The 13,125-nt window shown below is 33.2% G+C and overlaps 4 protein-coding genes across 8 annotated transcripts; 2 read left to right on the top strand and 2 right to left on the bottom strand.

Annotated features, from left to right (window-relative positions):
- The first annotated feature begins 767 nt into the window (after positions 1-767).
- LOC108968166 (epidermal retinol dehydrogenase 2) lies at positions 768-4,132 on the top strand. Of its 2 annotated transcripts, XM_018931975.1 has the most exons (5): positions 768-1,310; positions 2,688-2,805; positions 2,972-3,091; positions 3,212-3,569; positions 3,639-4,132. In XM_018931975.1, the coding sequence occupies exons 1-5, from the start codon at positions 1,140-1,142 to the stop codon at positions 3,739-3,741; spliced, it is 870 nt and encodes a 289-aa protein (XP_018787520.1). In that variant the 5' UTR covers positions 768-1,139; the 3' UTR covers positions 3,742-4,132. The 2 variants fall into 2 exon arrangements, with proteins under 2 accessions (XP_018787520.1, XP_018787519.1); XM_018931974.1 differs by having other exon boundaries at positions 2,972-3,569; positions 3,639-4,131.
- Positions 4,133-4,140: 8 nt separating this feature from the next.
- Positions 4,141-5,567, bottom strand: LOC108968167. Of its 4 annotated transcripts, none has more exons than XR_001993311.1 (5): positions 5,357-5,567; positions 5,228-5,262; positions 5,090-5,141; positions 4,783-4,931; positions 4,141-4,581 (listed from the first exon to the last, which is right to left on the bottom strand). XR_001993311.1 is itself a non-coding variant. In XM_018931976.1 (5 exons), the coding sequence occupies exons 1-4, from the start codon at positions 5,474-5,476 to the stop codon at positions 4,918-4,920; spliced, it is 321 nt and encodes a 106-aa protein (XP_018787521.1). In that variant the 5' UTR covers positions 5,477-5,567; the 3' UTR covers positions 4,141-4,581; positions 4,783-4,917. The 4 variants fall into 4 exon arrangements, 3 of the variants coding, with proteins under 3 accessions (XP_018787521.1, XP_018787522.1, XP_018787523.1); XM_018931976.1 differs by having other exon boundaries at positions 4,783-4,946; positions 5,018-5,141; positions 5,228-5,275; XM_018931977.1 differs by having other exon boundaries at positions 5,018-5,141; positions 5,228-5,275.
- A 1,018-nt stretch (positions 5,568-6,585) lies between these two features.
- Positions 6,586-11,040, top strand: LOC108968224 (manganese-transporting ATPase 13A1). The gene is made up of 8 exons (XM_018932116.1): positions 6,586-7,804; positions 7,869-8,818; positions 8,885-9,854; positions 9,909-10,105; positions 10,168-10,310; positions 10,379-10,511; positions 10,564-10,707; positions 10,817-11,040. The coding sequence occupies exons 1-8, from the start codon at positions 6,811-6,813 to the stop codon at positions 10,934-10,936; spliced, it is 3,651 nt and encodes a 1,216-aa protein (XP_018787661.1). The 5' UTR covers positions 6,586-6,810; the 3' UTR covers positions 10,937-11,040.
- Positions 11,041-11,162: 122 nt separating this feature from the next.
- LOC108968223 (gustatory and pheromone receptor 32a) lies at positions 11,163-12,738 on the bottom strand (the record flags this gene model as incomplete). Its single annotated transcript, XM_018932115.1, has 4 exons — positions 11,163-11,322; positions 11,385-11,474; positions 11,530-11,592; positions 11,656-12,738. Coding segments are annotated over 4 exons (1,323 nt in total), but the record flags the coding sequence as incomplete, so codon positions are not given.
- Between the last annotated feature and the right edge of the window lie 387 nt (positions 12,739-13,125).

Here is a 13,125-nt window from a genome sequence, read left to right as displayed (position 1 = left end):
TTGATTTTAGGCGTAACAAACTATAGTTAAGTGAACGAAACAATTATCCTCTCAGGGAATATGAAAATGGATTTAGGTAGTAGTGTAAAGTTATCGCAGTTTGAATCATAGACCAGTTTTTAGATGATTGCCCTGTATTTTATGTACATACACATATAAAAACACACTCAACATTGAAAAACGGTAGTATGCAAGTCAGTTGCGCTTATTTGTCTTTATGGTAAGTATGTAGATGTGCTAATTTGCAGTGAAAATCCACGAAACGAAGAGGTGAAACTATTTGTTATTTGCGTTTAAAGGCGCAAATATCACATTTGATAGTAACGGTACGTTTAAACCGCTCACATAAACATAATGTGTACATACCTGTATATGTTTGGACATATGTATATGTACTTAAAGATGTAAGTTTATATATATTGAATTTTATATATGTACATATATCAAATCGCTTTAATCAGATTTTTTAGAAAACAGATACAGTTACAGCACCCCTCTGATTAGTGGAGCTTATGTGGCTCAAGAAGTCGAGACCATGTCGGCACGCGTTGTTTTCATTCAAAGAAATGTTACATGGACCACGTTTGCGACATTTTTAATTGACCGCAATCGCACGAAAATTTAATTAGTTACTGTGCATGTGCAAATGTGCTTATAACATTCGAAAAATACACTTTTAAGCGGCCGGCACAACTCCGTACGCACGTATGTAAGTCGGTCTGCTACGGTAAATGTGGATACTCTGACGTTGAATTTCATTTGAAGCCAAATTTAAACTTCAGTCGTTGTTAAGATGTTGACGCCATCACACACAGTGTCGCGGAAATAAATATTTAAAAGTGCCGTCTCATTTCAAGCATACATATATAAGTTCGATAACATTGAAGAGAAATTTACCATTAGATACAACCATGCTAAACAGCCCATTTTTGCAATCTTGAATATTGCCAATATCCACGTAACATTAAACGATTTATAGTTTGAGGTGTCTTTATGCGCAATCAGAAGATTTTCTCTCATTACCTATTTTGGAAAATCTTCATTCATATTTCGCAAATTTATCCCGCAAACCGGGGTTGCAATTTTAAATTAGTAGAATACAAAACTAAAGTGGCTAATTAAAGGAAAGAAGCAGTGACATGTTTGGCGCTATCTCCACATCTCTGCAACGGCTTCTTCACATGGATAACCCTCTCTACGTAATCCTGCAATTCATCTGGGATTTACTCGTGTTTCTCGTAAAAGCCACCTATTTTACCGCCGAAACCATATATTATTCACTACTTCCAAATTATTTGAGGAAAATGAAGGTGTGTATATGCTTTACAGAAAATATTCATAATACAACCCAAGACAACACAGAAGAGTTTAGCCACAAACTCGTTACACATCTAAATTGAAACACTATCATTTATAATATTAATGAATTGCATACAATTTGTAATAGCATTCTTTGTCAGGGATAGTTATAATTGTAATAATTAGAAAACAATAAAGTGTAAATAAATAGTGTTTCCCATCGACGACCTTATGAATATAGAGCTAGATAGTGCTAAACATTTGTGAGATAGTTTGGAAAATTTTTAAATGAAAACTGATATGCTCCTAGGGGATTTTAGTAATTCGCTGTGAGCTAAATTAACTTTTTCACCCAACGGTTTCTGCACGAATGTTCGCGTATAGAATTTTCGAATAAATATGCTTTACCAAATCGTATGTTGGTTATTTTGCATACTAAATAACAACAGTGACGCCAAGTCAATACCAATCCGGATGCCACAAATGGAAGGAAAGACGCAAATAATCCATATATAAACGCTCAAAATCAATTAGTATTCCAAAAGTATCCGAGTAAGCCAATTTTTTAGTGTCTTTTGTATATTAAGTTGTGTACCCGGCAAGCATATTTTTATACTCGTAATTTGTTGTGCAGAGCGCTAATGTGTTTCCTTCACCTAACGGCTTACGGTTTAAAAATGGGCAACATCAGTCTACAATCGCGCTTATTTTACGTTACGAACAAACCTTTAAATTTTTTAATGCAGAATACATGTATATACTTTTGAATATGAACATGCTTTTGATGCACTTAATAATTAATATTTAACGAATTATTTTCTTCGTATAAGAACAAAAAATTAAACCGACATGAAAAATATATGCATTTGAGTACAGAAAAATGGTTGTGAAAGGTTTTTCAAACTCGAGAGAGACACAGATGAAAATATAAAAATTCAAATTCTTTTTAACCCGAAAAACTGTCAAACAATCCGCAACCTCTTCCAGTTTGTCTGAAACATTCCATAATATCGGCACACTGTCGCCGAGTAAATAGATTTTTAAAGTTTAAAAACAGTTACAAGCTCGTAATTATGAAATGCCAACCGCTGCAATGAATGCTTTGATATTCATATTCCAATATATACATATAAAAGCAAAAAAGGTGGTAGTAGTATTAGCAACTTTCACTTTTTATTATCGAAATAGCTATGCATACATATACACATATTTATATATTTAGCATTATAAAGATTAAATATTTGATACTACTTTACCTACATATATGTACATATATATATGTATATATATATATTTACCACAACTGTACTGTATATCAATATCTTCGCAACAATGTGCTATACATATTTTCGGAAACATTCATAATTACATTCCCTTTCGAATTGTAGAATGTTTCAGGACAAGTAGTACTGATCACTGGCGGTGGGGGCGGAGTAGGACGCTTATTGGCCCTGAACTTTGCCAAACAAAATGCTCGTGTGGTCGTATGGGACATCAACCCAGAAGGTATGAGCGAAATCGTCAATGTATTATTAAACTCGAATTAGTTAACACTAAATTTCGGAGTATTAGAACTATTTTTCTGATACAATGCTTAAATTTTTAATTGGAAAACTTACGTGTACCAGAAATAAATTCAAAATTTTTAACAATAAATCTACTTTTTCCTCAGCTATCAAAACTACCATGGATTTGCTCGCCCGGAACGGGTATACCTGTAAGGGATATGTAGTTGATATATCTGACCGTGACCAAGTGTATGAGCGAGCGGCACAAACTATTAATGAAATAGGTAATATCGATATACTATGCAATAATGCTGGTGTCGTTTGCTGCCGCCCATTCTGGGACTTACCTGATCGTGTTATACAGCATACATATAACATTAACATAATTTCCCACTATTGGACAGTGAAAGCATTTCTTCCGCAAATGATGCAAAATAACAGGGGTCATATTGTGACTGTGGGTTCAGTGACTGGCATGTTAGGCACTTACGGTTGTAGTGATTATAGTGCAACAAAATTTGCCTGCGTTGGGTTTCATGAAAGCCTCCTAACCGACTTAAAAACACACGGATATGATGGCATACACATGACATTGATTTGTCCTTATTATATCAATACCGGTATGTTCTCAGGCGTACGACCACGAATGTTTCCAATGTTGCATCCACAGTATGTTGCTGACCGCATACTTGAAGCTATCCAAAAAAACGAAGTATGGTGTGTGCTACCTCATACCATACGGGTACTTACTCCACTGAAATGGTAAGCTATTCAAAAAAGAATTCTATAATAGTATGTACTTTTAAATTCCACGTACACTCTTCTTAACAGTCTATTACCCGCGAAAGTGTGCTGGGAACTAATGTCAAGAGTTATCCGTGGACCAGAATCAATGATGATGTTTCAAGGGAGGGGCAGAGTTCCCGCAGGTTAAGATAATAGCGGAATAAATCGATTTATGTTTTAAATTACAATTGTCGTGTTCTCATTAGATCCATTTTAAAATCAAGATATTAATAACTTTTATTTATTTAACTCTAAGTTAAACTGAAATACGAATATGGTTTAAGGATCCTTTTGCAAGGATGGTTAGCAGCCATCTGTCGATTATTAATATTGCTTTTCAGTCGAAGGAGTTGAAAAGGTATATGTACATACATATGAATGCTTTTATGTTTTTTCTATATTTCAAAAGTATCGCAAATGCACAAAAACAATTAGCAAATTAAAGAATGTTTAATTTGTACACCATTAACATATGTTATAATTATTTGCTATTTATATTTAATAAAGAAAAAATAGAGTGATCCAAAATACAAACGCAATTATCAAATCTAGTGGAATATTTGTGTATTTTTTTTTATTCAACGCTCAACGGTTTTATCAGGTCTATTCATTGCTAGTAAACAATGTTGAAAGCATACATTAATTACAGAGATATTTCTTATGATCGAATAAACATTAAATATACCTTCCTCTCGCATAAGGCTAATGAGCTGCAAAGTTCCTTAGTTGCCGAACATATTCTTTTAATGTATTTTTCTGCGATTTCATCCTTCAAAGTACAAATAAAGCTTTATAATATGTATATGTTGAAGGTTTTTCCACTTTTTGTAACTACTCCGTGCACATCTCAACTTGCCATCAGACTATGACGCCTGGACTATTTTATCGAGTCTATGGCGTACACTGCATCGTATGCGGGTATGGTAATCAGCAAACCTTGTTAGATCTTGGCGATTGGTTAATCATGCTATATACCAATGACATTAATCTGAACAAAATATTAAAATATTTATGAATATTAAGAACGCAGCTAAAAACATTTTTTATATATTGTAATTCTGTATAATCAGTTTTTTTCGTTTTGATAAATCATCCAATAATTTTCAGATGTCCCTATCATAAAATTTCATCAGTAAAAATTATATTAAAAAAATCCAAATTCATACAATTAAAAAGAAAAAAGATTTACCATTTTGTCTGCAATACTTATTTTCACAGTAATATTCAGACGTTCTTGTAAAAAATTTTCATAATTAGATACATTAACGCTTCATACGTCACAACGATACGGTGCAGGTTCTTTAGACATATTATACATAGAAATTTAAACTCCAACACCTGCAAGTAAAAAGTCTTTAGTAATGAAAGTAAAAAAAAAATATATAACTCCGGAATTTTACAAGTCAGAAATTGATAAATCTTACATTGATTTTCAGATGTCCCTATTATGTTGTCATCACTAGTCTCAAAACCATTTAATAATAATTTATATTTACCTAAATTGATAGAATATTGTGGAGCCGGAACATTGGTAAAGCTCCATAAAGTCTAGAACATATGTATGTATAATAATATTAGAAAACACTAATTTTTTCCACATTAAAGAAATTGAAAACGTTTTAAGTATAGCTTACCTTTAAAATTTCCATTGCTTCTGGGTGCCACAATTCTGCAATATAAAACTGATTAAATTATAATGGCTTGTACTCAATGTTTAAAAAAAAAATTTGAGAATTAACTTTTCGACATAGCTTTACACCCACCTTAACTACTTGCACCACGTGCATCATCATGGATAACCCTAGGTTTATTTGACGTGCATAGATCATAGATAACATGGTACGAAACTCTTTGATTCGAGAGAGAGCTGTCAAAACTCGCATTTTTTATAACATCTGCCAATGATGCCACTGCTGAAAATTTTCAGATTGGGTATTTAATAAATTAACTATCATTCTTGTATCTGACCATATGAGACACGTAATCTTCGAATTAGAGAAAACAATTTTTCATCGAAATAAAATCGTAGTAAAAATCGTTACTGAAGAATATAAAAATCTGATAACTACACATAACCACTTACACTAACGGGGCATCTCGACAGGATAAAATCTATGTCTTACTAACTGTCAAATCTATTGCTATTGCCATTGCCAATTGTGTATGTGGGCATTTGTTATCTTGACATAATGATTTGCGCAAAGGCGTAGGGTAGGTAGGTTCGAGCTGATGTAGCGCATGCTTTGAACTCTTGAAATTGCTGATGTGGTTTTTATGAGGAAAATACGATCCTTTTTTACAAATGTATTTCTGGGAAAAATAAGATAATAACAAAGGAAAAAGATCCTTTTTTCCACAAACGTATTTCTGGGAAAAATAAGAATTCATATTTTTCGACCACTATATAATAATTGTGACATAAATATACCAATTAAAATAATAAATTTGAAATGAGCAAAGATATTTTGATTTATGCTTGTATAAGTTTTTTAATTTAAGACTTCGGTCATTCCCAACCCAATTTGCATAATTTGCCATAAATTAATTATTAAACTAAATATTAATATTTTGGAATAATGTTATTTTGAAAATGTACTTTATTTTTATAATATAACACAACCATCTTAATACTCGCTCTTCTAAATTTCATATTATCGAAATGAAAATGCCGTCGGCATATGTGCAAATGAGATATGTTGCCTCTTCGAAATTTTCATAGAAATGAAAACTGCTCCGCCAAACTGCTGAAGTGGCTGCTTATTGCTTACAATATATAGCAAACTAATTAGTATTCCATATATTGTAAGCAATAAGCAATGTGGAGTCTCCACAGGCAAAAGGCACGGCAATACAACAAGAGTTAGTAAGACATAGATTTTATCCTGTCGAGATGCTCCGTAAGCAAACACCAGGAGCGATATTTAATATGACAAATTTATCGAGTAAACAATTGTCTATGGAACTGCTAAATAGTAAGAATAAAACTACTAATTCATTTAACGTGGTAACATCAGAACACGTCATAATATCATGTCTGTCTTCAAGAAATGACAATCGAGAGCATATCGGAAAGTATAAAAGGGCACTGGCTGAATTATAATTTATATTGTGGTGACGCTTTGAAAATTAAAAAAATAATCATTTTGATATAATAAGAAACATCTCGCAATTAATAGTCAAAAATAGGGAGTGAATAAGGAGAATTTAAAAGATTGTAATGGATTACGAATATGAGGGAAAACCAGACTTGGAGGTAGTTGCGAGAACATCAGGTGCTAATAACGTCAAACTAAATAAAAAATCTGCGCTTGATGATTTAGTACAAAGTGTGACTTTACATATTCGGAACCCTATAGCCCTAAGCGGCATAGTAATGCCTTTTGTCATTTTATATTTGGGTGCATTTTATGCTTGGATTTTTATTTACGGCGTTGATGTACACTATGAAGCCGGTCTTATCACTGTCGCTGTAATCGCTTTCATTCAGATTTTAGCATTACTTTGTTGCTATTGGAGTGTTCATGTACTTACATTTCTTAATTGCCGCAATGTCAAAACACCAGGGGCAGGCGTTTTAGCTAAAGTCATACCCACAGCAAACAATGGATCATCTCAATTAGTTCAAATAAACAGCATTAGATTAGCTAACGGTAATAAGCAGCTATATTTTATTTTTCAAAAAACAAAATATGTTTGGGATGAAGAGAGGAAAACATTTCGTGGAATAGCTTTTCCTATACACGAAACCTTACGCCATTATACACGCAGTCGTGGACACGAAACTGAAAGCGCTGTTAAATTAGCTGAACAATTATATGGGTTAAATGAAATGAAAATGGTTGTACCAGAGTTTTATGAATTATTCATTGAACGTGCCACTGCACCATTTTTTGTTTTTCAAATATTCTCAGTTGCTTTGTGGTGTTTGGACGAATATTGGTACTATTCATTATTTACACTATTTATGATGATTATTTTTGAGTGTACTCTTGTTGGTCAACAACTTCATAATATGTCCGAAATACGAAAAATGGGAAACAAACCATATGTGCTAAATGCTCTGCGGCAAAATAAATGGAGACTAATAAATTCTGATCAATTAGTTCCAGGAGATATTGTATCTATAACTAGATCACAAAACGATAATTTGGTTCCCTGTGACATCGTCTTACTACGTGGTAATTGTATAGTTGATGAGAGTATGTTGACGGGTGAGTTTAAAGCTAGAAATATATATTATAAAAGGATATGTAAATGTAAGCATTTTATATTTAGGAGAGTCGGTGCCTCAAATGAAAGAATCATTAGAAACGTTGGATCATTTGGATAAAGAACTTGATATGGAAGGTGAAAGCAAATTGTTCATTCTTTTTGGAGGAACTAAAGTTGTTCAACACACTGCTCCTACAAAGGATGCATTGCGAGCCCCTGATAGTGGTTGTATTGGCTACGTATTACGCACTGGGTTCAATACATCTCAGGGAAAATTATTAAGAACTATTCTCTTTGGTGTAAATCGCGTAACCGAAAATAATCTGGAGACTTTTGCTTTCATCCTATTTCTTATGGTATTTGCTGTTGCAGCTGCTGTTTATGTTTGGATTAAGGGCACCGAGGATCCAGATCGAAGCCGTTATAAATTATTCTTAGAGTGCACTCTAATATTGACGTCTATTATTCCACCCGATTTGCCAATTGAATTAACGTTAGCAGTGAATACATCGCTTATGCAATTGTCAAAGCTCTTTGTGTTTTGCACTGAGCCATTCCGTATTCCCTTTGCTGGAAAAGTAGAAATTTGTTGTTTTGATAAGACTGGAACTCTTACATCGGATAATTTGATGGTTGAAGGTATAGCGGGCTTAACAGATGACTATGTAGTTATACCAATGGAAAAAGCTGAAGACATAACAATACAAGCTGTCGCAACATGCCACGCCTTAGTAATGATTGACGATGGTTTGGTTGGAGATCCCCTTGAGAAGGCAATGCTTACCGCGGCCGATTGGAGTTTAACGAAACAAGACACTGTTATTCCAAAACGAGGAAAATTAAAACCTCTTCGTATTTTTCATCGTTATTATTTCTCTTCAGCATTAAAAAGGATGTCTGTATTAGCTAGCTATTTGGAACCATTTAGCAATGAAGTTTATATTGGCACTGTAAAGGGAGCCCCTGAAGTTATTCAGAAAATGTTAAAAGAAGTCCCTAAGAATTATGAAAAGGTAAGAGCTTGGGCAGATTACGTCTCTGTTAATATTCAAATGCTAAATTACATTTGATATTTGCAGACATTTCTTGAGTATTCTCGTCGGGGTGCACGAGTTTTAGCGTTGGGTATAAAGAAGTTTGGCCCAATGGACGCGCAACGTGTCCGAGATTTGAAAAGAGAGGATGTAGAAAGTGATTTGACTTTTGCTGGTTTTGTTATAATATCGTGTCCTATAAAACCCGATTCTAAATTTGTAATCAAAGAACTTATTCATGCTTCGCACAAAGTTGTAATGATTACAGGAGATAACCCACTTACAGCTTGTCACGTAGCCAAAGAATTACGTTTTACACGTAAAAAGCTACTAATTCTTACTCGTAACGAAAACCCCAATGAAAAGTGTATTAAATGGCAATGGGCTTCAATTGACACAGAGTCTGTTTTTGATCTTAAACACGAATTGAAAGCATTGCTGAGTGGAAATGATCTATGTATTACTGGAGAAGGCTTACAGTACCTTAGAGAACAAGAAAATTTATATTTATTAAAAATATTACCGTATATTACAGTGTGCGCACGCTTTGCACCTAAACAAAAGGAATATGTTATCACTTCTTTAAAGCATCTAGGTTATTACACACTTATGTGTGGGGATGGTACTAATGATGTAGGTGCCCTTAAACATGCCCATGTAGGTGTATCGCTTCTGAGTAATGGACCAATTAAACCTAAAAGGAGGCGTGATATCACAAATGGAACTGAATCAATTTTTTCTGATGCAGGTGCATATTTATCTGGTAATTCCGCTGTAAATGTTCGAAACCTAGGTGGTGTAAGAAATACTGTAACTGGTGCCTCCAATACGATGGAGCGTTTTACCGTGTCACAGCGTGATCGTGCAATGTTACGTCAGAGAGAAAACTTAAATGCTACTCAAGCGCGGTTGCAATCTGAACTTAAAGATATATATGAAGAAACGTCCGTGGTAAAATTGGGAGATGCTAGTATAGCCGCACCATTTACAAGCAAGACATCATCTATAGCATGTGGTACGTTGTATATAGTGAATGGAAACTGTTTTATTAATACCTTTCTTCTAATAGTAAATCACATTATCAAACAAGGACGTTGTACCTTGGTAACTACCCTACAAATGTTCAAAATATTAGCATTAAACGCACTCATATCTGCTTATTGCCAATCTGTTTTGTATATTGACGGAGTCAAATTTAGTGACATGCAAGCCACTCTTCAGGGTCTCTTTATAGCTGCTTGTTTTTTATGTATAACACGTTCAAAGGTAAACATTTATAATAAATAATCTTTAATGAATAATATTCATTCATCCTTTAAAATAATTAGCCGCTGAAGACCCTATCGAAAACTGCACCATTGCCAAATATATTTAACTTTTATAGTGTATCAACGATACTTTGCCAATTTGCCGTACATTTTGGCGCACTTTACTATTTAACACAAGAGGCAACAGAACGGGTTCCTGAAAGGTAAGTTCATTAGTTTTAATTAACCCGTAATTACCCATTACTAAGTTGAAGATATCTTTACGCAAAAGAACAGGGAAAGTGAAACTCTATATAGATATGGATCCAGAAGAAAAGCAAACTTTTCAACCCAATATCATAAATAGCACTGTTTACATAATTTGTCTTGCTCTACAAGTGTCTACCTTCGCTGTTAACCACAAGGTATAAAAAGTAGCAATCTTAGTTATACTACTCAAAATTAAAATCTTAACAGGGGCATCCTTTTATGGAGAGTTTGCGTGAAAATCGTCCACTACTAATATCCATTTTAGTGTCAACGGGCTTAGTTTTATTTCTTTCTTTGGACATCTCATCTGAACTTACAGAAACTTTTGAAATTGTATCATTCCCCGAAGATGTAAGTAAATTCAATAATATTGCTATAACTGATCAAAATGGTTTGCATAATAAAAATTGATGAACATTGTTTTTTCCAATATGCCAATTAATCTTTTTTTACAACTTAGTTTCGCAAAATGCTTGTTTTTGTTTTGCTGGCGGATACTTTGGCTGCTTTCGCCCTGGACAGAATGTGCTCATTCCTTTTTGGAGAAACAAGACGAAAACCTAAACTTGTCGATTGCTAAATGAAGATGCCAAACTAGAAATTATGTAGGTAATTCTTTTATTTGCAACAAAGACTTCAAGCTTCAAAATATACAATATTTATTTAACTTTACATTAAATGAATTACAAAAATTTAAAAATATTTAATATTTACACAATTACCGTATATTTTAGTGAAAATTTTAACATTTTCATTTAATTTGAAATTTGAAATATTCGTTTAAGAGCTATGATGATGCTGTATTGTGTCTGATTGAATAAATATGTATTTAATAATTTGGTAATAGTGAAAAGGAAATACTTGTTATATTCTCACAATTTAACTCGAGTCATCCTCCATTTTTGAATCTTCCAATTGTTTGAACTGGATCAAAATAACCAAGTAAGTTGTTACAGCTGAGAAGATCTAATAATAAATATTAATTGACTACAATTGTACACATTTATTATATTATTATAATACTTCACTTTGAAAAGTGTGGAGTTATCAATTATGAAAAATCCGTAAGCAGTGAATTGCACCTCTTGCTTAATACTTTTTGTTAAAAACTTGTCCACCTACAGTTAAACTTTAATTATTATTTGCTTAATGATTTTTATTTTTTTTTTTTACTATATTTTGATGATCTTTAGATGCGTCGTAGACACGAGCCAAAACTTGCGAAGTACTATTAGCCTATAGAGAAATAATAAAAACGAAATTCAAAGTAATTAGTCACATATGTACTTATATATTTACCTCATCTGTGGCTTGTCCACAATTTTTTGACAGTAATGCCAAGACGCAAGTATGCATTGCTAGCCACACAAAACACGTTTGTAACACATTGAATGATAAGCGCTGTGTTGTTATTTGAACAAATAGATTATAGGTAGTAGTGGTAATAGTGTAGAAAGCATATCCCATATATGCCACCAAAATCAAGCTGCAGCAATCGTTAATTGAACGATAGATCCGTAGCAACTTATTGTGCAAACGGTATATAAATAGAGAATCCTCAGGAAAAGAATCCATTGTAATTACATCCCTATCTCGTCCTGGTATACGTCGTAACTTATGTTGCTCGCTGTACGTATAACCTTTAAGGGTTGTGTTTATGTGAGCGAAACGCATCTTTAGGATTCTTAATAAAGCCGCCGTAAAAACAATGAAAATAGTTGCCATGCCATTTTGCACGGCGTAGATAAATAGAAATATATATGAGTTTACGTTAAGAGTATCTTTAACAGCTAACACGCGTAATACGATTAAATACCATTGGCAAATACATATGCCCACAATGTACTTTAGTGAGAATCCACATTTATTTTCCAGAGTTTCTCTGAATCGGTCGAAGACATCTTCATCCACTTTCAATATTTCATTTAAGATCTTTATGAACAGTTTTGAATTTCTACCACAAATCATAACAGTCGCTGAATGAGATAACACACACAATAAATACTCAATCCATTTATTCACATTATCCGTATCACTGTAGGAGTAAAACAGTTGTGCTGATCCAGGCGTTATCAGGTTATAGAGGTTGAATAAAGTGAAAATTTGTACAACCCCTCGAATGAAAAATGAATAATAAATGTTTGACTTTGTAGGTGGTCCAACTTCATAACTAGAAACCTCTTCGTAGATAGGTAACAGACCTGTTGCCTTCAAAACACATAATGTTATTCGCATGTCCTTAAAAATAGAGTTATGTGTTGGTGGCTGTCGCAAGAATTGATTTAAACCAATATGGTGGCGCTGGAATGGCGATGGCTTCACTTTGTTGGACGACATATTAATAATACTAAATAATAATGTCACATCAATTAATATTACGAATTACCGGCAGCTCCTAAAATTACTGAAACACTTTTAGCTTTGAATTTTGATCAAATATACTTATTACATTTCACTTACAATATTTTTTAATATATTGATTATCAAAAATCATAGATCACAGATAGTGGCTAAAAGTTAATAACGGTAATTGATTATATGCAAGGCAACCCATTTAACAAATTAATATTGCTTTCGTGCTTTTTAATATGCAAAAGGTACGTGTTGGTAAAAATTTTATATCGGATATAATAATATCTATGTACATATGTATGTATGTACCTGTGCATATGTAGAGAATTAAATGAAACGTATAACTTATTTTTCTAATATAAGACACTGGCATAATACCTTTACATTTTTTTAGTTCAAACGATTCCCATTTATATA

This window comes from Bactrocera latifrons, unplaced genomic scaffold (assembly GCF_001853355.1).
Source record: "Bactrocera latifrons isolate USDA-ARS-PBARC rearing strain unplaced genomic scaffold, ASM185335v1 scaffold_206, whole genome shotgun sequence".
NCBI lineage: Eukaryota > Metazoa > Arthropoda > Insecta > Diptera > Tephritidae > Bactrocera > Bactrocera latifrons.
The sequence above is the reverse complement of the archived record's forward strand: the minus strand, read 5'-3'. Positions and strand labels throughout refer to the sequence as shown.